The sequence below is a fragment of the Xiphophorus hellerii genome, chromosome 18 (genome assembly GCF_003331165.1).
Source record: "Xiphophorus hellerii strain 12219 chromosome 18, Xiphophorus_hellerii-4.1, whole genome shotgun sequence".
Lineage (NCBI taxonomy): Eukaryota > Metazoa > Chordata > Actinopteri > Cyprinodontiformes > Poeciliidae > Xiphophorus > Xiphophorus hellerii.
In genome coordinates, this window is record NC_045689.1 from 32095529 (window position 1) to 32120599 (window position 25071).

The 25071-nt window shown below is 40.5% G+C and overlaps 2 protein-coding genes across 9 annotated transcripts in view; one reads left to right on the top strand and one right to left on the bottom strand.

The window, feature by feature from the left end:
* myo18ab (myosin XVIIIA b) overlaps window positions 1-16087 on the top strand; it is a 64534-nt gene extending 48447 nt beyond the window's left edge. For 3 of the 8 annotated variants that reach the window (XM_032546132.1, XM_032546139.1, XM_032546133.1), the window contains 12 exons: window positions 666-770; window positions 1124-1270; window positions 1555-1668; window positions 2304-2420; window positions 2778-2861; window positions 3534-3671; window positions 4402-4587; window positions 4708-4847; window positions 6268-6312; window positions 9302-9409; window positions 10679-12121; window positions 13588-13701. In XM_032546132.1, coding sequence (XP_032402023.1) covers window positions 666-770; window positions 1124-1270; window positions 1555-1668; window positions 2304-2420; window positions 2778-2861; window positions 3534-3671; window positions 4402-4587; window positions 4708-4847; window positions 6268-6312; window positions 9302-9409; window positions 10679-12113 — 2619 coding nt within the window. In that variant the 3' untranslated portion in view covers window positions 12114-12121; window positions 13588-13701. Of the gene's footprint in view, window positions 1-665; window positions 771-1123; window positions 1271-1554; window positions 1669-2303; window positions 2421-2777; window positions 2862-3533; window positions 3672-4401; window positions 4588-4707; window positions 4848-6267; window positions 6313-9301; window positions 9410-10678; window positions 12122-13587 lie in introns of all 8 variants that reach the window. The other 5 variants (XM_032546134.1, XM_032546140.1, XM_032546137.1 and 2 more) reach the window with 5 other exon arrangements.
* A 276-nt stretch (window positions 16088-16363) lies between these two features.
* pipox (pipecolic acid oxidase) lies at window positions 16364-24901 on the bottom strand. The gene is made up of 8 exons (XM_032546141.1): window positions 24721-24901; window positions 21239-21387; window positions 20428-20641; window positions 19948-20130; window positions 18503-18655; window positions 18207-18356; window positions 17644-17719; window positions 16364-17124 (listed from the first exon to the last, which is right to left on the bottom strand). Exons 1-8 carry the CDS (start codon window positions 24829-24831, stop codon window positions 16994-16996), a joined length of 1167 nt encoding a protein of 388 aa, XP_032402032.1. The 5' UTR covers window positions 24832-24901; the 3' UTR covers window positions 16364-16993.
* Between the last annotated feature and the right edge of the window lie 170 nt (window positions 24902-25071).

Genomic DNA, 25071 nt, shown 5'->3' on the forward strand with positions numbered 1-25071 from the left:
CCAGTTTTAGTGCTTCTGGTGTTTAATTTTCTTCCTGACATTTTCTGTGTTTAGACAAGGTTCATTCCTTCCTTCAGCATTTACATGGAAATGTTGAAGAGAGAATCAGTTGAGCCAGCTTTATACTACCTGACCCAGAAGGCTCATTTTCAAACTGAAAACCACATAACAGGAGTTTTATAAGGGTGCTAAGTTAGAATTAGAGGTTTCTAAACGCTTTCGTTTGACCTCTGTTTGCAAAGATCATTGGGGCAACACTAATTAAAATGCAGCATCTCCACATGACAACGGTGCTAACAATAAAACATTCAGGAAAGTCACTAGAATTTTATAATAAAGTTATATCACAAGGAGTCAGCCAGGCTGATCTCACTATAGAGCACTTTTAATGAGTCATGAGCGCTGTGATGAACACAAGCGAGGTCCCTACCTACTTCACATCAACTTTTCAAATTAGAAACATAAGATTGACTTCAAGAGAGCATGTTCCCATTTATCCTGTCAGACATCTAAACATGACAACCTTACAGGGCCTTCAAGAGAACTTTGAGAGACAGAAACGACCCCATGATGTCCTACAATGTCATTGTCACGTATATAGACACAAGAATGTGTCTTATTTTTAGGTATATTTTAATAGAGTGTTTGCATGTGTCTTTGTGTAGTTGAAGCAAATAGAGGTCCAGCTTGAAGAAGAGTATGATGAAAAGCAGAAGGTGCTGAAGGAGAAGAGAGAGCTGGAGGCGAAGCTTCTGTCAGCACAGACCAAGGTAAGGACACCTGATGGTGATGAGTGTCTGATCAGCTTTAAACAAGCAGTTCAAACACTGAACACAATCACCTGCACTATGACAGTGCAGGTGATTGTGTTCACCCGAGTGATGCTCAGGTGAAGACAGTATGTCCAAGTTCTTTGAGGTTGCACTTTCTACAGAAAATTTCTTTCTAGATGCACCTTTATTATGATATCGCATCATAAACACTGGCATGGTTGTGAATTATTCTAACTTATACTTACCTAAATTTATCCTAATGAACAGACGATAAACGGTTGGGAGTCGCTCCATATAAAAAATAAGAAAAGTAACGAGGAAGAGCAACCTGATCGTTCCTTTTTGCCCAGGTGACAAATTGTGACATAGAGACTGAGAAACGCCTGAAGAAGGACCTGAAGAGGACCAAGGCCCTGCTGGCTGATGCCCAGATCATGTTGGACCACATAAAGAACAACGCACCCAGCAAGAGAGAGATCGCTCAGCTGAAAAACCAGGTTCTGACACCCACTTTAAAAAAAATGAAAATAAAAAAAAGCAATTACAAGGACTGCTAGTTATCTGAAACGATACTGATCACAAACTTTAAGATGCCTCTTCAGCCAGCACCTCCTTTTAAAAAGGAATTATCTGGACAAAGCACATGGTCTGTATAACTAAAACTTTGGATAAACATCAGCTGAAAAAAAGCTAAAACTCAGTTCAAAATAACCTGAATTTTGAAGTTGGATTTAACATCAAACAATTTAACATCAAACACTAAGTTTTGTCTCCGTTACAGCTGGAGGAGTCTGAGTTCACCTGTGCAGCTGCAGTCAAAGCTCGGAAATGCATGGAGGTGGAGATAGAAGACCTGCATGTTCAGATGGAGGAGATCTCTAAAGCCAAGCAGATGGTTGGTACAATTCTCTGCAATGCTTCTCATCACTGCAGCTTTTATTCTTCTAAAGAGGAAGCTTTTTTTCTACACTCTTCCTTTTATATTTTATCTCTGTTTTGAACCCAGTGTTAATACGTATTAACACTGGGTTAATCAGTTGGTTAACCATTAGTTGATTAATGGTTAACCAATTAACCATTAATCACCAAGCGCAGAAGATCATAAACACTGGAGAGCAGGACAATCTAGCAGAGTGGTCATCATGTGGTCATTGTGTCCTCCAGAAGCTTCAGCTTGTGGAAACCTTCTGTAACTAAGACATCTTAAACACTCAAATGTGTCATTACTCAGTCTGGAATTATCTAAAACATTCCTTAGAGATCTCAAACAATATCTGCTTTTCAGTTGTAAACATGTGACATTTTTATCTTGTTATTTAACATTAACATCTAATTCAGTTTTGTCAAAGAGCTAAAATATCACATTATATTTATTTTTTACGTAGACACCAGCAAAATTCTGGAAGCACAAGAGTATTTTCCCCATTTTGTAATCTGTGGAGAAAAGATGGCATTTTCTCCCCGCTGTTTTAACTCATGCTGGTCTAACAGTCTCCACATTGATCAGTTTGCTGCTTTTCGTCTTTCCAGCTGGAAGAACAGCAGAGCCGTCTTCAGAGAGAGAAGAACGACCTGCAGTCCAGGACGGAGGAGGACCAGGAGGACCTCAACGAGCTGATGAAGAAACACAAGGCTGCTGTGTCCCAGGTGCTCCTTGTCAGGAGAAGTAGTCGGATAATGACTTCCAAGCAGAAAGAACTTCAAAATAATCAGGAGTATCGAGTTATAGTGTCTTTTTCCAGTGATAGTGGAAAAAGAAAACTTTTAATTGGCTCCTCTAGATGTTTAACCAGGTCTGCTTGTTTGACACAGTTCATGTTGAAGCACATTTCAGTGCCAACTACAATTTAAAAAGTCTGATTTGATTTTAGCATTATACTTTGTGATTAACAGTGATCTGATGAGGATTGTTCAGTTTTATTGAAACAAAAAGCATCAAAATATTTGATGTTTACTCACTTCATTTGCTGACTGTTGTCATCTGTCCTCTGTGTTGTGTTTCAGTTGGCTCAGAACTTGGCTCAAATGAACGACTTGCAGTCTCAGCTGGAGGAGGCCCTCAAGGAGAAACAGGAGGTTCAGGAAAAGGTTAGTTTTGGGATGAGTAAGCATCTGACTGAAAACTCTTTGCTGAGGATTTCCATAAGCTGCGTCTGAACTGTACATGTAGTTACTGTATGATGACTTAAGTTTGCTGTGATATACCCAACTTAGTATTATTGTTGAGCAGCCAAAGCCATCCAAGCAGTAACATTGGGGGAGACCAATGTTACTTTGATGACGGTGGTTAGGGTAGTCTGTATACAGAGAAAACAATAACACCTCATAGTATAAACTTTTATTTAGTTTTGTTGCAAGTGTCCAGAATCTAAGGTGTGCTCACCAATCACATACTGAAAATTACTAATGCACGAAAATATTAGCTATTTGTTCTTATTCATGGTCATTAAATTGTTAATTATACAATTTATTTTAGTTAGAATAGGGGCAATATACACTATTATGTTAACCGTAAGAGGAGAGATGTACTGAATCAGGCTAAAGCCTGAAGTTCTAATTTCCACTATTGTAGAAATAAACATGTTCTTCAGTCAGGTGGCTGCAGTGTGTCAGCTAAAAAATGAGGCTTTTGCTCATGTACGAGTTGTGGGTTAAAACATCAGCTTCACTAATTTTTAAGGACAGTATGTTCATTACTAAAGATTTCATATTATTTAAGTTAATAATACACTCTGGTCTAATAGCACTGATATGGGTCAGATGCAGGTCCTCCAGAGCCAGCTGGAGTTCCAGGAGCAATCCATGGTTGAGAAATCTCTAGCCAATCGTCAGGAGGCCAAGATCCGAGAACTGGAGACCAAGATGGAGTTTGAGAAGTCGCAGGTCAAACGGCTGGAGGTGAGGAGCCAAAGTGGGACATGAGTGGGGAAAAGTAGTCATCAGTATGTATGTACACAGCTAACGACAAAGGTCTGTTTATGTAGTGTAGTGGTCTTACTGACCTCCTGATCGGTTTTTTTATTATCATCAGATGAGTTATTGTGAACAATAATCCAGAGTTATTGCCCACAAAAATTCTGAATTACTGTTAAGAACTTCAATTGTTGTTGGTTTGGACAAAAGGCAGGTGTGGAATGAGCAGCGCCACGTGGAGGATGATTGACAGCACTAAGACCATCCTCCTGGCTCTGATTGCTAGTTGCTTCTAGTTAGCACTGGGAGAAGGCAGAAGAGCTGAACTTTTTTCCGCACATTGTCTCATAACATGCTGTCATGACACAGTGACAGTTTCAACAAACATAAAAAAACCCTCTTTTTATAAAAGTTACATACTGAAGTTTTAATGATTAATGCAGTAGCATCTCAGCAGAGAAGAAGAATGGACTAGAATCCTTCATGAAAGAGTCAACAGCGCTCTCTTTCCTAAAACCTTACACAGTGACTTTAAAAGAAAAGCCAGGAGGCCAAAAGGATGAACAGATTACTTAACTGTGTCTAAAACCTGAAAATTATCTTCATAAAGGAACAATGAACTCATTTATTACCTTATTTTGAGTTCTGTACAACTTCCAGGCATGTGGAAAACCAGGATGGTGTATATTTTGCAACTTTTTGTCTTGCTGTACAGAATCTTGTAGCTCGTCTGAAGGAGAACGTGGAGAAGCTGACAGAAGAGCGAGACCAGCGCATCAGCAGCGAAAATCGTGAGAAGGAGCAGAATAAGCGTCTGCAGAGACAGATCCGAGACATTAAAGAGGAAATGGGGGAACTGGCCAAAAAAGAAGCAGAGGCAAGCCACAAGAAACACGAGCTGGTAAGGAGGAGCAGTTTCCAGTCATCAGCTTTACCCCTGTCTTACAGACTGGACTCTTTAGGTTGGAGCGCTCCTTAGCACCAGCTAACATGACCAGGTGTCCCTCTCCCTCTTTAACAGGAGATGGACATTGAGAGCCTAGAGGCTTCAAACCAGAGCCTGCAGGCGGACCTTAAGCTGGCCTTCAAAAGGATAGGTGACCTGCAGGCGGCCATCGAGGACGAGATGGAGAGTGATGACAACGAAGACCTTATAAACAGGTGCAGAACCCATGACCTGAAAAACAACAAAGTGATAACACTTGTGTTGTGCCAGCTTTATATCAGTTAAGCTAGGTTAACATGAACGGATAAGTGGTGCTCATGGTTCACCACTTACATTTAAACTAAGCTCACAACTTTAACTACCGGTAGTTCTCTTCCATTTCTTATATCTAAAACAGCATTTTGAGATGGAAATCATTTCATGAACAGAAAACTGAGAGTCTGACTGTAAATCACTATCAGCTCAGCTCAGACAGGGTTTGGCACAAGGTTTGATTTTTTTTTTCTTCAAGCTCTCATTTTGCTGTCAGAAGTCCACAATAATTCTGAATAACGAATTGTTGGTTTGGACAAAAGGCAGTGTGGCATGAGCAGCGCCACACGGAGGATGATTGGCAGCACTAAGACCTCCTGGCTCTGATTGATTGTTTCTAGTCAGCATTGGGAGAAGGCAGAGGAGCTCAATTTTCCCCCCACATATCTATCTGATAACATACTGTCATGACATAGTGACAGTTTCAACAAATATGTAAAAAATATATTTTTATAAAAGTGACATACTGCAGCGATCAATCACTAAATTGGTTGAGAATTATTTTAATAATAAATTCATCATGATTAATCCAATAAATCATTTTGCCCTTAATAATAGAAAAATAATATTTCCTTTTACACACAAGCTGAGAGAATCTTCATTTGTGTGAATAGATCTGTCTGTAATATCCCTTCAGTTGTTTATCTGCAGGATGGTCAGAGCTCAGAGCAGGAAGCTGCAGCTTCTCTCTGTGTGTTTGCTCTGTCGCTCGTCTATTAACATCAAAAAATGGCTCAAAACCCCTAAATCAGTTTGACCTGATAGGCTGCAGGGTTGAGCTGAGTCTTCAGTTGATATCCTGATGTAGAAAGTGAAGCCAAAGGCAGCGCACCTTAAAACAAAGACGGGGCTTAATTATTAACATGTTAAAGCTAAATATGCTGTCTATTAATGTTCACACACACACAGTGTGTGCAGTGTGCAGCCTGGTTGGAAATCCTGCAGCTCTGCCTCAGGGACGTATCCAAATTTTGCTTCTGAAAACTCAGACTAAACCTTTGCCTTCCCTTTACCCCCAAACAAGTGTGTTTAATTGATTTTAATATGAGCTGCATTACCCAGTTCAGCTCCAAGTGAATAACATTGTTCAGGGTTTACTAGCAAAGACTGTTTCTGGATGCAGCCATGCTACCTAAAAACCTGTCAGATTTTCTAAAGCGAGGAATATTTCAGCATCAGACACTCACCCAATTTTTTTATTTACTCTCATCTCTGCAATTTGCTTCACATGATTCTCATTTTATGTCCTTCTGTTGTCTTTTATTTTTCTCCTTCCTTGTCTTTTCTTCCTTGCATCATAACCATCATCATCACTGTGACCAGTTTGCAGGATATGGTGGCAAAGTACCAGAAAAGAAGGAACCGAATGTGAGGATCATGGTCTTGTGTTGTTTCTTTCTTTGCTGGAAGTGATGATGCATATATCACATGACGGATCAAAGCTTAGCTTTTATCTTCTCCATCATTTAGTTTATAAAACTTCTCAGTTTTTCTCATGGAATAAACAGTGAGGCTTACTTTGTCATAAATGCATCATCAACACATTCAACCCACCTGCACTTTTTCATTGCATGCCTTCACATCCAGCTGAATTAGCATTACTGCTATTAACCGCACTATGAAACAATTTCTCCTTTTAACAGCAATAAACATCTGTCTTCATTTAGTTTTTTCACTGATGCTTCAGCCAGTGTGCAGCAGATCAAGGTGCCCCAGACACCATGAATCACCTGCTGCCTGTTTGCTCTGCTTCTAGCTAAATACGCCTCATTTCTGCCTGACTGAAGGACGCTTTCTGTTGTTGGAAGAGTTTCCTCAGTGTGAGCAGCTCTGCTTTCGGCCATGGACCTCACCTGGTTGTGGCTGATGTGTAATCAGTCATCACTGGTTACATGTGGGCATTTTACCACATGGTTACCATTTGAATGACTGCATTTGATTTTGTGGATCATTCAGATTGTACCATAGAAAAGACATATCACCTATTTGGGTTTCTCATGTTTGAGAAAAAACAAAGTATTAGACTGTAGGTTGTAGTCTGCCTGAACAGACAGCAGTTAGTGTCTGTTCTGCTCCCACAGATTTCACCCAAGATCTCAACTAATAGTTAAGTGCACTGCATTTAACAGTGCTCACCATTTCTCACCTTTCTGCATTGATCCTAAGTCTGTTTCTGAGCTGCAAATCGTTGATGGACATAAAAAATGACTACCAGTAATTAATTCTTGAGTAGGATTTTCAGCAGTTACTCTAAGTTTAGAGCAGAACACATTCATCAGACTCTGAGTTATTAATTACATATTAAGAAAACACAATCAGAATGAATTGGTAGGTGTTCCCAAAGGTTCAGGCAACACCAGAATCTTCATCATGCAAAACAATATATGCATTATATCTGGTTGTGTTCCACATATTTATGTCTGAGCCATTTAAATGACAGTTAGAATAATATCAACCTAGGTTCAGGTGAGGCATGATGGGAACATTGAAGCACTCAATAACGAGGTTCCTGACAGTGAATTGGTTAGCTCTCATGTTAGCATCTGGAGCTAGCATGAGACACGATACAACCAGGTAAGTCAGCAGTTCCTGTCACTATCAGATGTAGATGGAAAATCATTTTCATTCAACCAATGGGTTTGTTTCTCATAGGAAAAAAGACACTGTAAAAGTGAGGACCAAACTTACAGAAAATAATTATTTTTTTATTTACACCTATATGAAAATATGGTGGTATTTGTAGTACCCTTATCAGTGGAAAAATCTCTGTTGGGGTAGAGGCATTCAGGATGTTTTGTGTCTTTTTGCACTGATATATTGATGATTTATATTTTGGTGATTAAGCCAGAAAAGCTCCTGTCCACCATTCTTATCCGTTGCTCCCTCAACAGATTCTTAAGTTAGGACCCTTGATTGAGGCCCTCATAAATTTTCTCCAGAAAAACTGCCTTTTTATGTTCCATAATACATTTACAGCTGTCATGATCACACTTACATAGACATGCTTGATGATCAAAGCTCAAAAAACAACTTGATGGCAATCAAGCAGCCTGATGTTAAACCTTCCACATGTTGCATGTCCGTAGTCCTTCATGCAGAAGGGAGGGATTGTCACGGTGTCTGTGGGTTTCCCTGCTTAACGCTTTTGCTTTATAAAGTGTATATGGGGCCTTTTCTGTTTAAAGTTTGCATTGGTTACATTTGTTATTGTAGAAAAATGATTTATAACACTGATACTTAAGTGTGAGTGATTGCTGTAAAGTTAACAACACAACGCAAGCGATTGTCGCCCCCTGCTGGCCCCGAAGGAATGAATGCTGCAAGACAATGACTCAATGCAATCTGCTGGGTTTCCGTAGATAAAAACTTTTTAAATTGCTTTCAGTAATTGACTGAGCTTGCTGTGATGTTTGATAACTAGGAACAATAGGATTGTATGCATGAGTGAATGGAAATTCAATATTTTTTAAACTGCCTCGAGATGACATTTGTTGTGAATTGGCTCTATAGCTTAGTTCTCCCAAAGCAGAGTGGATTTAATGTTGAAGACCAGGAGTAGATATGTTGCACATTTATATCATATTTTATTCTTTATGACAATTTGCAACTACCTGCATGTCTAAATGAATCTTCTCAAACAACCACAGGGATTATTGAATTGAAAATTGCAGTATGAAGCCTCTTGACCTTTACTGATTGACCTTTCTCACTTTATATTATGAGGCTTTTGGACAAAAATATGTGATGATTTCTTTAGTGTTGTTGCTATTGCTTTTATAAAGGTAAAGCCTGAAATTATTCAGCTACCCTAAGATAAAAAAGGATTTTTCTTTAACCAACAATTCTCTGACGGGAACTGAGACGGGTACTTATAAACAAAAGTATGATCAGTTAATACATCTGTTTTTATTTACATTTTATTCAAAAAACAGTTGAAAATTCTTCATGCTTTTCTGAGTAACTCACAGACAAATCTTTTTTGGCATCATGAACCCTCGTAAGTACAACAAAGTGATACAAAGAGTTCCTGAACCTCCTAATCCACAGCCTCTCATGTAGCTCCATGCAGCTCCGTCTGTCTGCTTCTAGATGTTCTCTGTCTGTCTGTCTGTCTGTCTTTTATCCAGATATAATGCTAAAGCCCTCGTCTGCCTCCGCACTAACCCCTACACCTGTTCTTAATCAACTGTTAACGACAGAAGACGTTTTCCTGGGCTCGCTCCCATTGAACCCTAATGTTGTTCTTCCTTTCTGAATGTCAGAAGACCTGTCTGTATTTGACTAACATTTCCATGGCTGCCTCTAACTCTCTCCTCTTCTGCCTCTACTTCTCTTCCTTTCCCTAACTGGTGAGCAGTCAGGGAAACTCAGACACAGACTCTGAAGTGGAGGACCGTGTGGATGGAGTGAAGTCCTGGTTGTCCAAAAATGATGGCACTGTCAAGAACCTGTCAGATGAGGACAGGTCAGTGAAAATGTGTGGGTTATCTCTGCAGAAGATGCTTGTCTTATACGCACATCAGTGGAAGCAACATAAACTGATTCATCGGATTTGCTAACCATAGGTATTTTTTGATTATATTCACTTTTGTTTGCTTGTAGAATAGAAAAATAATACATTTATGTATTTCACTATTTATATTTATATATAAATATAAATAGTTTTATATTCACTTAAGTGAGGCAACGTTTTCCCTGAAATGACATTTCCATTTCCAATCATTGTGATTTAAGTCTTTATTTGAATTATTTAAAATATAACAACTACTTAACTTTTGGTAAAGCATGGTTACACCTGCAATAGGTAACACTCCTAGCATTATTCCTATAATGGAAAAGAGAGAGATTTTTCAGCTAGCAGCAGACCCAAGAAGAATCCAAAATCTTATTGAGCGCCAGTGTGGGGGGACGTAACATTAATTTATGTGATTTATATTATGATATTTCACATTTATCTGTTGCAATTATTGGGGGGAAAACAACCAGTTATAGCAAAGATCCCATAATATACATGGCTGGGCAGCACAGTGAGCCCTGCTTGACTTCCTGCTGAAGCCTGGAAGTGAAGCAGAAATGAGCCAAACATAAGGTGGGCTTTGCACACTTAGTGCCAAGTTCACTCAGTGATTGGTTGAAGCTAAACTTGAGAACTTGAAGGTCGAATTTCTCTGTAATCCATTTGATGTGAATATAAAACCATCCAGTCACAGACATAGGTTCCCTCAACTGCTGCCTGATGAAAATGATCAGAACATCCCACAGGAGTTATCTCACTGATTCTGTCCATTAGAACCAAATTAACTACATTTATTTTAACTCTACAACCAGTCATATTTATCAAGATTTTGAGTTGAAAAATGTTGTCTATGATCTTTTAAAAAGAAAGATTATAGACAAAGTTTGGCCTCCTCAATTTTTCTTGTCTTCACAGAGAAACATAGTTCTCTAAAGCAGTCGAGCTAAATCATAAAGAAATACTGGGGTCGTCGTTTACGACCTTCACATGTCCTCCTAGTGTCCTATACTGTAAAACTGAAAGGTCTCTGTCTCCTTCATTTCCTCCCTGTTTATTTACCAGCATTTCTTATACACTTTCCTTGAATATGTTCTCATATTACTTTTAAATGTAGTCCATTTTCTTCTACATTTGCTTGATTCAACTTTGTACTTCATCTTTGTCACAAGCTTTCCTGTGTTCTCCTTCATTCACCTTTTTCACACTGTGTTGTTCTAGATGTGCTGTAAAAACCGACTTAAAGGAAGGAAAAGAGTGGAAAGAGGCTCAGGAGAAACATAAAGAGCAGAGAGAGCTACAGACAATCATTGCGGTGCCTGTTGTGGCCTCTCTTAGTTATAGAAAAAAACCTGATCTGGATTTCATCATAGACAAAAGTGACTCCCTCCTCCGGTCTACCAAGAAAGCAGAGTCAGGCAACGTCCCAAGCAGATGCAAAACTGAGCTGCTAAACCAGAAATGTCATGTTGACCCTTATCTAGCCTCTTCTAGGAGACTTCCTCTTTCACTGGATGACTTGAGTGACAAACAGTCAGTCATCTCTCAGGCTGGTTCAGAGGCTAATGGTAGCATCAGGAAAGGTACGGACAGCCGTTGGGGTCAGTTTAATCTTTCATTCACTAAGCCAGGATCATCCTCCACCCTTCCTGAGATAAACCTGAGGAATAAGGTACGTTCTGGCAGCAGCTTGGGGCTTTCAGGCCTATACACACACCATCAAAGCATCTCTGGTACAGACGGGGCCAGCAGCAGCCAGTGCCCTCCCAGTAGGAGATCAAGAAGTCAAAGTCCTGGAAGTGTTGGCCAACTTGATTCCCAGGTATTTCTAGTTGGTAGCAGTTACCTAGGTGACGATGGCATTGACCTAGATGACAGTAGAAGTGTGGCCTTAACTGAGAGGTCCATGTTCAGTCCTCTGTCTTCCATTGGTCGCAGTTTATCAATGCCTCCACCCAGAGACAGGCCCACTTCTGCTGATCTGCCAATTGATACCCTGGACATTCGGCCGGTCAGCCATCGGAACTACCTTGACCCTGACTTGGAGAAAGCCGTCAATGAAGTGCTGAATTATAAACCAATAAAATTCAAGCGCAGGAGCTTGGAAGACTCTGAAGATGATGAAAAATCCAGGAGTAATGAAAATGAGAGCCGAAAGATGGAGAATGGAGAGAGGATGTATCCCACCAGAGGTGCTAGATGTTCTGAATCTGCTGTGGATTGCAGGAGATCGTCCTGCAGTACCAGCAGCCATCACCATGGCAGCAAGAGCAAAAGAAAGAGCAAGAAAAAGAGAAGTCACAGCTCTGAGTCCAACAGTTCTGGAGACAATCCTGTTGAAAGGAGCAACTCTAAAAGGTGGCTCAAAAAGTCCCAAAAAATGTCCAAGAAAAAAGAGAAGCGTCCATCATCGTCAGTATCTTCTGAATCAGATTCTGAGTCAAACTTTACATCAACTTCTGATGCATCTACCATTTCCTACCGGAGTTGCAGTAGTGTGAAAACAGCTGTGGGTCGATCGGTTCCCAGTCCAGATGAGGAGGAGACTCTGCCACCCAACAAGAAGCAGCCGATCAGTAAGAAGAATGAGAAACAAAGGAAGAAGAAGGTGAACCGCCTGATGATGAAGTACTTGTACCGGACAGAGAGTGACTGAGGCAGACAGTAGGTTGCTGGCCTGAAGGATGCTGTGAAGCATGGTGTGACCTAACCAATCACAGAATGACTAACATCATCAGCCATTCACTCAGCCTGGATGAGACTGCCGGTTTGTTTCAGTTAACCCCGGGTGGAGAGCTTTGTGCTTTTGTTGAGTAGCTCCATATCTGTCCTAAAGGGAGAGCAGAAGCTGTTTAATATTCTGCCCAGTTTACTGCATGTTGAACATTTTAAATCAGTTTCTTCAAAGCACTTTGTGTTTATTTCTCTCTACCAGTTTTCACTATAGATTATCTCTGGTACACAGAGCTGAGGGTTTTCAGTTGATCACTTCATGTTTAACAGCTGTTTCCAACAAGGTCTATAAAATACTTCCCTTTATTTCAAGTTTCCATATTCCATTTTGTATGCATCTGATGCCAGAAGAATCTCATAAAGCCTTTTATGAGGGAATACTTTCATCTTCCTTGATACCCTGAGATGTTTCTCTCCGCCACCGAACCAGGACTAAAGAGGTGCAGACAACAGGTAGCGATTATACTGCCTCTTCTGCTGACAAGCTGAAGTAGCAGCAAAAACATCAGATATTCTCTAACCCAGTGGTTCTCAGTGACATGTCGCCACCTGTCAGTCAATCCAGTGAGTTTTTCAGCAACTGACCAATCAGCAATCACAGGAACTGAACCTCCCACAAAGTGTTGGGATTTATCATTACAAATGTGCTGCGGTCAGAGAGATTAGGTGGAAAATAATCTGAAAGAATTCAGCCAATTTAAAATGAACCTGCTGGCTCTGTGGTTTTTCCAACTAGAACTGGAATCTCTCAAATGAACAAAGTTAAAATAGAATCTTCTCTTTCCGTCACTGAGCTGATCCAGCCTCACTGTCCACCAATCTATGTGGAAACAAAATAAAAATAAACAATATGATGGACAGTGATGTTGATAGTGGGCTGCACAGTGGAGCAGTTGGTAGAAGGTCCTAGGTTCAAATCCCAGCCTTTGGTCTTCCTGCATGGAGTTTGCATGTTCTCCCTGTTCATGAGTGGGTTCTCTCTGGGTGTTCCGACTTCCCCCCACAGTCCAAACACACAACTGGCCTTAGGTGTGAGGGCGTGTGCATGGTTGTGTGTCGTGTGTGTGTGTGTGTGTGTGTCTGCAGTCCAGAGCAGACCCTGCCTCTCGCCCACTGACTGCTGGAGACCGGCAGCAGGCACAAGAACAGAGTGTGGAGTACAGAGTGGATCACAGTGGGCTTCCTGGAACGAGACAGAACAAAGTCTGAGATAATGATTGGCCAAACTAAACTTTGTTAAAAGAACTGGTAGAGGATCACGCTAACTGCACAGTCTGCGCTTCTGTTGGCTTCTGTTTTCATTTCACTTTTGTGAAAACGCATCTCTCTGGTTGTTTGCGGTCTTTTCCCTGTCGGCGTGTTCGTTAACAGATTGTCTCCTCTGTGTGCTGCTGCAGCTCCCCCATCCGAAGACGCTCCCACTACGACAGGTCTGATGAGGAAGAGGAAGAAGTGAAAGAGGGCGGTCTGGGGACAACCAGCTCGTCCCGCTCCAGATACAGATACAGCAGTCATTTGAAAGATGACGAAGATGATGATGATGAGGAGGAGGTGTCGTAGTGCACTCAGTCAGATGTAACACTTTGCTTTGCATGCAGAATTGCCTACAGTGTTGGACAATCATGCACAACAGTAATGCAGTGGTCTGCTCCACCAGACACCTGGAGTCAGAGCAGTGGATGCTGGTAGCTGCTTGAACTGCAGACTCTGCCACACACAAGCTCTTCATCCACATTTCACACCTTCAACACCAAAATCCTACAGGTTTCCATGTATTGCCAAAAAGCATTAGCTAGCAGTACATGTGTACACTCTGCAACCGTTTAACAATGAATGCTTAGACCTAAGAAAAGCACCAGCATCCGTTCCTTCTTTCTCTGAACAAGTGCCGTTTTAAGAAGCAGACAGTGCAGCAGCTCAGGAAACTGCTGCACTGTAAATCCATGACGCTCATCATCATGTGCTCATTATAGTCTCATAAAGTCTGCTCTTTATTTTCCTGCAGTGTGCTCCCCATGCTGTACTCCTCCCAAAGAGAGAAGACTGCATCACTCGGATGCTACAAGGATCTTTTTTTTTTCTCCTGAAAACTTTAACAGTTTGAAGTTAACTTGAATTTCCAAAGTAAATACCAAATTAAAACACAGCGGCTTTGTTGTTGCATTTGCTATTTACACACAGTTTTAACTTTGTTGTAGTTTCCTTCTTTATGGAATCCAGCTGATATTGCACCATTTTATTTTTTATATTATTGTTTCCCCAGAATTAGTTGACATGCTGAAAATGCCTTTTTTAAGAAAATGTTTTAGTTTTCAGGGACCAATTTTTTTTTTTTAATAAGCAATAATACAACCCAGGTATGAAAGCAAAATGCTAATTTTTTCTCTTTTTTTAAACTAAGAATTGATGAAGTTTAGTCTGGATGGGACACCATGAAACACTCATTATCTGCAGCAGCAACAAGGCTCACCATGTCTGGTTTTCCTCTGGTGCTTCTTCACATGAACACCCTCACCTCCACACACAGCCATGGAACAGCTTGTAGTTGCCAGGGCAACTATTTAAGCTCTATGGCAACCTGTCACCATGTGGGTGCAGCAGCAGTCTGGCAGTGTGCATGTGCTACCAACCACATAGCATGCTAGTGTTACTCAGACTGTTTAACTTCCTGAATAGTTCAAGTGAAATCCCATTCTAAGACATTTATCATTTGCTCAGTAAAGTGGACTAATTCAGGAATTAGATCAACATAAAAAATCCCAGACCCTCTTTTATGTTCCAGTGTGTTTGAATGAGCTGAACGGCCCTTTGAGTTACATTCAAAACTAGTAACCAGAAAAGCTTCTTAAAACACTCACAGGCCTGTGACAGCCTCATTCATATGGTGACATCATTGCTGGAAGCACTGATCTGCACAGAGAACACGTTCCCATCCTGGTAACCACTACTTCATCACATGACCAGTTCCAGGTGGTACTTCCTGATTCTGACATCGTTTTAGCTTCACATTTCTGCTGTGTGAGTGTGTGAGTGTGAATGAATTACACATTACCGCACCTGCTTTACTGCTTTCATAGTGATGTATTTGAAACTGCCTATGAACTACTTAATTTAACTTAAAAAAAACAAAAACTTATTGATGTCATCATTCTGCTGACTCAGCAACATGACTGAGTCAGAGTTGTATATTGAAATGGTGTAAATGTGTAATAAGGAAACGGCATGTAAATTGTTGAAAGGATTAATGAGACACTGGAAAATATTTAGAGTACAGAGCCGGAGTGTCCAGGCTGGTGGTGGGAGGCTGAGGCAGAGTGGCCCGGTCACTCTCTCTCTCTGACCGGGAGGCAGACCCACTGCTCCCACTAGAGGCATCATGTTTGGATCTTTTATTGGTTCTGGCGTCGACGATCCACACGTCTCCATTGTTCCTAACTAACCCACAGCCTGTGGAACCAAGATCATGCTTAAGCCGTTTGGTGGAGTTGTCTACCGTGTCACATTTAGCTCATTTTAATTTGAGCAACAAGAAAATCTGTTCTGAAATCTGAACATGTTCAGTTACTTGACGTGGTAATGAGTTTCAGTGTGAGAGTCGTTTTGGGTCAAAGGCGACAGCATGTCTGTCTGAGAGCTTTGGGTGGAATTTTACAATGTGTGATTTTTGGATGCTTTTTTAATATATCTGATATCGACACAAAAGTGAACGTATTTTTACTGACATGCACCTCTTTTTTTTTTTTTTGGCTAACCCCTTATTCACTGTATTTATATACAAAACATGTAGGATTCATTTTAGCTTTGGAAAACTCTTGTTTCTTTTCTTCACTGAAAAACTGACCACTTGTTAATTTTATCTTTGCAATATTGTAAATAAATTCTAGTTATTGACTTGAAGCGCCTTTGACGTTGGTTTTTTCTGACTCGGCGAGTTATTGCTGTCTGTTTACTAAAGAGTTTTCCTCATTGATTATTTTCACACATAAAAATAATGAATGGTAACTCAGACAGACATGAGAATGTCTTCTGGGAGAAAAGGAAAGTTCCAGCAGCTCGTTACTGAGAGGAAGCTCTGAGAACAGCTGGTATGTCTTACATGTAAAAAGTAAAATAAGAAAATTTTCTGTTGACAGATGAAATTACTGAGGATCTACATCAACAGTTACTCTTGGAAGAAGTTTCATTCAGATACAATTTTATTCTCATATATCAAGTCAGACTAAAAATGGTCTGAATGTCAGAAAATTATAAAATGATCAGAAGAGAAAAACAACTTCACTTGTGAAATTATTTGACTCTAAAAGTGTTTTTGCTTTGTAATAAGATCCTCTTCAGGTGGTTACTAAGGTTTAAACTTTATCTAGATGGTGAAATCACTAAACAAAGTAAACCAGAAATTCATGTCGTGTAAAATGGTAAATGGACTGAACTTATATAGCGCTTTTCCAGTCATTTTGACCACTCAAAGCGCTTTACACTACAGTCACATTCACCCAGTTGCACTCACAAACACACACACATTTATACACCGATATGCAGATCGGTAGGCAATTTGGGATTAAGTGGCTTGCCCAGAGGCACATCGACATGTGGCAGGAGGAAGCTGGAATCGAACCTACAACCTTCCGATCACAAGACGACTACTCTACCATAGAGCCACAGTCGCCCTAAAAGGCTAGTTATTAAACACATCTTGTCTTTAGGAGCTCTAAAACTGGTGACGTCATATAAACATGTAGATTATAACAATGATCTGAAAGAATAAAAGAGTTGGAGGAAGGATTCATGAATCCAGTCCTGATCCTACAAAGCTGATTTCATCTCTGACTGGAAACGTCTGATTTTGAAAGGTGAAAGGTCAAAGGAAGGCACTTCTCCCAGGCTGAGCTCACACAGGAGCTTACCAATGACTGGGCCGAACTTGAAGCCATGACCTAAAGGAGAGGAATCATAGAAGTAAAAAAATAAGATCCATGTTACAACAAAGACAACACATAGGAGACGGCTGAGCCTCCACAGCATAACTACATGCTCAACATTCTGGGAGATTCTCTACATGAATCACATAGAGCTTCCCACATTTTATACAATAAACTTTCAGAAAAGGCCTAAATAAATATAAAAAATAAATTCTTGATATATTTTACTTTAAACAGAGAGAGGATTTTTCTGTAATTCAAAGAAAATATATAAGTCTGCTGACTAAAAAAAAGGCCCCCAAACATATTTGCAGCATGAACCTGCACAACAGCATGAGGAGCTGCAGTCCTGTGGCCAACACACCAGGATATAAACGTTAAAAAGAAAAGGTTTATCCTGGCTCAGAGACCTTAGAAAAAAACTTACATTTGTGATTTGGTTATCAACGGTAGGAGAGGTTGTAGTAACTATAATGGCATCCTGGCTTTCAATAACGGACTCCTTAGTTGGCTTTGATGTTTCTGGAAATATACCTGAGAATCCTGCTCCAATGACGATGTTGCTGTAGTTCGGATGGTAATCCAACACAAAGTGGCGATCAGGTGTTAGCTACAAAAACAAAACAAGAAAAATAGAACAAGTCAGATATGAAATATTTTACTGATACATAAAGGCAATCTGAATTATGCACATTTATGGTTTTTTCCCTGCAGTTTCAGATTTTCTGCCTCATTTATTAAACCTCTGCAGCCATTTTAAAAGCCCTTTTAAATTTTTTAAATAAAAATTCTGCCTCTGGAAGAGCAGACAAACAACACTCCCTAAAACCAAAGGGCCAACTCTCAGAAAAAGACATTTTTTGTTCGCAACAAGAAGGTGTGGACGACATGAAGCCGAGAACAAAATGACCTGAATTTCATCCCTCTGCTGCAAGAAGGAGAACAGATTTCAGAAGTTCAGCCTCACCTGCAGAGACCTTACGCCTGAGTAGAAATACTACAGAGCAAACCCAAAACAACCCAAACACACCCAGAACATGACACTTCAAGGCAGAAATACGTCTGGGGCCGCAGAGAGCCCTCTCCTCCACCCTTACTGTATACATGCAGCTCTCCACCACAGCAGGCTCAGGAACCAGGCCGGGTATGCATCTGGAAACGTATCGCTTCAGGATATCGATGTCAGACGTGTCTGTCTGCAGGTCTCTGTAATCCGGGTCAGTCTTGCTGCCCATGTGGTAGCAAATCTGCACACACAGTAGGAAAACACCGGCCAATAATTATTGCACTCCAAACGGCCCTTTGCCATCTGAATATTGCGATGAGGATATTTTGTGCAGCCTCACTTTCAATCGTTGAGGAAATGCTGGATGTGTATTACACACTCACCCACCTTCACCAAGTCTGGATATTCATTCGACGGGAGGCCATAGATGTGTTCTTTGCTCTCCAAACTCCCAGTGACCACAAAGCACGGAAAACGCTGCTTCACACCGTAAGTCCCGGGAATCTTCTCTTTCCAGTAGCACACATTAATCTTAACAGTCTGTTGTGCAAAGACACAACAACATAGCTCAGTCTGACATGCATGGTTAGGATACGGGGTTGCTAACCATTTTGCAGGACGATAAATTGTCCCACAACATATTGCGATAAACAATAATATTGTTGTTTATAGACCATTTTCAAGTAATGTGATAGTAATAATGGCATAATAAAGCAAGAACACATTCTCAAGGATCAATAAACTTTAAATTCGAATAAACATTTAAACACTGGAACTGGAGGACATTTGAAATATCCACAACAGAGAAAGAAAACAACAAAAACATAATTCATTCATAAAATGAATTATGAAGTCTGTAAGAAAAATATTGTCTTTCAAAACAAAACAAAACAAACAAAAAAAGGGATAGCTGAGACCAAAGCACCAGACTGAAGACCAGGTTTGGTAGAAAGAGATAGAAAAGAGAAACACAATTAATCAAGAAAATGAAAATGATTGAGTTTCTTGTCCTTTATTATGCGATTAATTGATTTGTGGTTTATTGTGACAGGTGTATTCATTTGTTCATAGTTGGGTTCATTGTGAAGTCAATCAACTACAACAGTCAGATGGGTTTCCTTAGGTAGCAGAGTTTGTCCTAAACTTCTGTAAACTGCAGAACAGATAAATTTACAACCATTTCTTATGGAAATCCTCATGTTTGAGGCTTTTCTGGGTTCATTACTGGATAACTGACCTGGGCCTGGTCTCTATTGTTCTCAGGTTCAGTTGACAGTGACTCTGGTTAGGTACCAATCATTATTGAAAAGGTCCATTCCAGCCCTGCATGCTAAATTTATGATATTGATATTTAAATATATTGCATTTAGGGCTGCACAGTGGCGCAGTTGGTAGCACTGTTGCCTTGCAGCAAGAAGGTCCTGGGTTCGATTCCCGGCCGGGGTCTTTCTGCATGGAGTTTGCATGTTCTCCCTGTGCATGCGTGGGTTCTCTCCGGGTACTCCGGCTTCCTCCCGTGACTGTCAGGTTAATTGGTCTCTCTAAATTCTCCCTAGGTGTGAGTGTGTGTGTGCATGGTTGTTTGTCCTGTATGTCTCTGTGTTGCCCTCGGACAGACTGGCGACCTGTCCAGGGTGAACCCCGCCTCTCGCCTGGAACGTAGCTGGAGATAGGCACCAGCAACCCTCCCGACCCCATTAGGGACAAAGGGTGGATGGATAGATGGCATTTTGTTTAACAAAGCTAATACAATCAAGTTGATCCTGTGACATGTGTCATACACTACATGCTGACATTTCAACACTATTACACATGACACCATGTGTGAATACCTCCAGTGGTAACTGGATTCCAGTGTGAGCCAGGAGCTTATTGGTCCAGGGTCCAGCAGTGATCACCACATTTCTCGCTTGATAAGCTCCTCCAGAGGTCGTCACCTTGACAACCGGACCAGGCTTGATTTCCGTAACCTTCTCATTATCTCGTATGACCCCACCCAACTTCTGAAACTGATCCTGGAGAAACAAAACTAAACATGTTACAGGAACGTTTCAAATTAAAGAAACAAATAAAAACTGTTTATATCAGGACATTATTTCTAAACATCATGTCATTTAGTGGTTCTTGTGCAGACAGGATTGTTTTTTTTAATAAGCAAAGTAAACATTTAAATCAGGTGAATACAAACAGCTTTAATATCATATCTGGATATCTTACAGAATAAAGATGTCAAATAACATATATATATACTATACTTTTAAACAAAGTTAAATGAATATAAGTTCCTGCGTTGCGGTGAATCTGAGCCGTACCTGAACCGCCTTCAGGGCCCGGTCTGCAAACAGAACGCCGGCGGTTTCATCCAGCAGGGCGCCGTGGCCCTCAGACAGCACCAGGTTGGGGATGTGCTGGTGGAAGTTATCACGGCTCAGAATCACAGTGGGAACCTTGTTCTTCAATAAGGTGTTCTTGACCAGCGGGTAGTCCCCACTGGTTTCTGGTCCCATGACTAACAGTCCAGTTTGTCTGTGAGGAGAGATGAAGGCGTCAGGGTGGACGGACTGCTGGGCTCACCCAGTTTAAACACTATTTTTTCTTCTACTAATAAAAAACAAGGTAATGTAAAAATGAAAGGTCACTACTAATATTATAAGCATCACATCCAAAAGTACATACTGTGTATTAATACCGGTGCAGCATACAGATACATCTGGAAAAAGATGTAATTTTGTAGAAAAAGTGAAACATTGTTTGTCATTTTGCATGTTCTTCCTGTGCAAACCTGGGTTCTTCACCCCCAAAACATGACTGTTTGGTTAATTCGTTTCTCTAATTTGTCCTTGTGTGTGTGTGTTGGTGGGCGTGGGTGTGTGTGTGGGTGTTGGGGGGTGTGTTTGTGTGTGTGGATTGTTGCTTGTCCATAGTTGACCACCAGCTCCATGCTAAGGTAACTGGTATGTACGTACTGGTACTTTTTGAAATGACTGACAAAAGATATTGAACTTTTTCCACAATATTATATTGCTTTAAATGTAATATCTACAGTTTCTTGAATCTCAGTCTGGCCAAGCCTTCATGTTGTGTTTAAACAGTTTTCCACTCTGCATCTCTCTGATGGCTGACCTGTACAGCGTCACTCCGGCCTCCTTCTCCAGCTGGGCCCACAGCTGGTAACCCTCCCCCATCATCTGCGTGTAAATGTCCTGCTCATAGGCTTTACGTATGATGCGAGTCTGGCCATGGGAGCTTCCTCGGGTGTGAGGCAGAATGAACTGGAGGAAAACGGTTCAGATTAAGGAAACAGAAAACCTTCTGCTGAAGTGAAGTAAGCATGTCCTACTGTATAGAAAACTGCAGCTGTGATCTACTAAAGTATAGAAAATGATTTGCTTGGTATAAAAATAATTTTAAAAAAAATTAAGATTATGAATCTCTTTGAGGCTTGTCTATTTAACCCTCTGAGGTCTGGGTTCTAAATGGCCGTTTTTGACTAATTTAGAATTTACCCTTATATTTTCACATTAAAAACTGTTTACCTTGCCTTGTTTGGCATCATTTTTTTCAGCACAACCTCAGCTTTATGATTTTACAGTGTTTATTTAATTTTGACAAAATGTATCATCACAGTGGACCAAAAAAAAATCACACTAAAAACAAAATCCGAGTACAAAATATATTGATATTTTTAATAATTCAATTTAGGTTTATTTATACAGCCCCAACACACCGTTAAAAAAAACATGTCTCTAATTTATGACTGAGCAGTACTGAATATGTTACATAAGAAGAAGAGAGATGATGACACTAGAAGCTCTGAGCAAATTTCAAAGCTCAGCACTTTTCATCTCAGCCACCAATAAAGTCTCAGCGGTCAGAATTTTTTTTATTGATTTGACTGTAGAGAGACAGAAAACAGTTTTTTCACTTCCGTTTATTTCATCAGCTCTCAGCAGTGATGAATTCATGTAAATCTTTGTCAATAAAATTGATTCTATTAGAAATAAAATCATCGGCATCATCCCAAATATTACTAGGTTACTAGGTCTTTAGTAAGTGAGGTAGTCCTGGAGAAAACTGCAAAACTTGATCTGTTCTACTAGCCTTTAGATTTTATTAGCTGAATCAAAACCTTCAACTTGCATGTTGGACCCAATCAAATAATGTAAAGAAGTGTTTCCTTTGATTACTGCCCCCATTTCAGAAATGATTCATCTGTCCTGAGTAAATGGTTTTAAGGAAGCTGTAGAGGAACTTCACAGGTAAAGGTTTTACCTATGAAACCTTTTCTTGATCAAGACAGTTTAATAAATTACAGATCTCTATCCAATCTTCCTGTCTTATTGAAAGGAGTTACTAATCAAGAGTGTGAACATCTATACAGTAATGACCTATTTAAAAGTTTCAATCAGCTGTCAGAGCTCATCATAACACTGAAAGCACACTGCTAAACATCACTGATGTTCTCATTGGCCCAGTTACTGGACTGGTGTCTGTACTGGACCTGTTGGACCTCAGTGCTGATTTTAACACATCCATCACAATGTCACAATAGAACAGTTTGAACATGTGGGCATCAAGGGAACAGCAGGCTGGTTGAAACCAGAATGCAGGTTTTTTCCATGCTTGTGATCAAACTTCTTCACACTCCAAGGTCAGTTGTGGAGTACCACAGGGTTCAGTGCTTGAGCTCAAACTCTTGGGAATGTTGTCAGATGACATGGGAAAAATATTAAATCATAATGATAATATTCAGCTATATTTTATCCATAAATCCTGATGAATTTGGTCAGTTAAGTAAACTACATGCATGTCTCAAAGACATAAAACACAGATAACTTTAGTCAAGTTGTAGCACATTGTAGAGCATGTGCACAGGATAATAGTTATTTTTGTCGTTTCAGTTGGTAAGAAGCAAACTGATTGATGAGGAGTTGATTTTGTGATGAAAATAGTAAATGTCCTGTACTTGCATAGCGCTTCATCAAGTCCACAGAATCCTACAATCAGACACTTGAATGGCTGTGGCTACAAGCTACAAGCTACAGCATTGTAGCCTCAGCTGCTCTGGGGCAATCTGACAGAGGCAACACTGCCATGCAATCATTTACATCATTCTTGTTTTCGATATTTATTATTAAAATAGACTATGAAGAGATTTATTTTTACCCTGTTTGTCAAATTTACAACACAATCTCTGTTGTAAGAGTAGTAGACGATTAAGAAGCCCAGTTTGATCTGGCCTTTACTCGTTCCACTGTCTGCTTCTCAGCAGACCAAAGTGCACCTGTTACACTTATGCAACACCAGACAGGACGCCTCATTTATGGGTCACTTGTTTACGGTCTTGGCTGCAGGTCTGGATAAAATCATGCAGAAAGACTAAAGAACGTGAATCAGAACAGCCTGATCTACACAGATTTACAAAGGACACTGTATGTGCTGTTCGTCATGCTTCCGATTCAGACACGCTGTCGTTATTTGCTAAAACTTTGTTCTGCAGTCGGTGGGTTGCCGGTTCGATCCTCGCTCAGTCCAACTCTGTTGTTGTGTCCTTGATCAAGACGCTTCACCCACCTTACCTGCTGGTGATGGTCGGAGGGCCCAGTGGAGCCGCAGCATGGCAGCCTCGCTTCTGTCTAATTAATCAATTGGAGCCAATTTTAATATAATAAACCACTAATTGTTTAAGCTCCACCTTCACTTTTGTGTTCCTTTTCCTTGAATGACGGCTCTCAGATTTTTCAAAGTTTACCTTGAAGCAATATTGTTTTTGAACTTCAATCAGCCTTTAGATGTTACATCTTGTAAATGGAAGCTTCCTTCTCTCCTGGTCATAATATCCCTTTAAAACCCAACCACTCCTGGTTTGGGTTTTATCAAGTTCCTCTTCTCTCTTCCTCTCTTCTCCTCTCATCCCTCACTCCTCCTCTTTTCATACTTGAATCTCCTCTACTCCTTGTCAAATCTACCTGAATTTACTTTTCTTCTACTGCAAATTCTTCATCGTTTTGTTCTAACAGTAACCGAGTTTATTCTTTTTTTTACGTTCCAACAGCTGTTTGAAAACTTACGTCATCATTTTTATGCTATTTGTTTCTGAATATTGTGCTTCTTTAGCTTATCTGCTAGCTCCTCTCCAGATGTAGCAGAGAGGAGCTAGCAGTAACTCTAGCTAGCAGAAACTTTGAAGTAGCTCAAAGACATTCTGAATGCTTAACAGTCTTCAGAATTCTCACATTTTAAAAGTGAGCATCTATGGAAATGCTTTTTTTCCTTTAGCTTTTACTAAGCAATTTAGTTTAAACAATATGTCAGGTGAGTGACAGGCTACAAAATGCTGGTAAACAGCTGCAGAAGTAAATGTGATTCTAGTATAAAAGTTACAGCAGCTAACTCAAGACCCAAGACTTTTGGGTTTTTAATTCAGTTTCTGAACAATTATTTTTTGTCAGAGCTGCAAAGTTAGTGCAAATGTGTCGACAGCGCTAAGGCTGTAGGTGTGTGTGGGTGTGCGTGTGTGTGTGTGTGTGTGTGTGTGTGTGGGTGTGTGTGTGTGTGTGTGTGTGTGTGTGTGTGTGTGTGTGTGTGTGTCTGAAACAGCTCACCTGCTCCAGCAGCAGAGTCTTCTTGTTGTGTTTAGCCAGCTGGTAGGCCGTGAAGGAGCCCTGGACTCCCGCCCCGATCACCACACAGTCATAGTCCTGCTCAGCGGACATCCTGCCGGCTCTTCATGGACACACTGTAGTCATATTCAACTCTCAGTCTTTTATAGCTCAGCCCTTTACTTCTCCGCCCACGATCAGTGGAGGCGGACCCAAGATCCTGGAGAACCCAGTAGGGTTAGGGTAATGTCTGCGGTCTGGAGTTCTTGATCTGCTCATCTGAGGTCCCTTGTTGCTCCGCTGCAGTCGCCAGCTGCAGCTGGAGGTCATTGCGGTTTACGGCTTCTGGCCTGC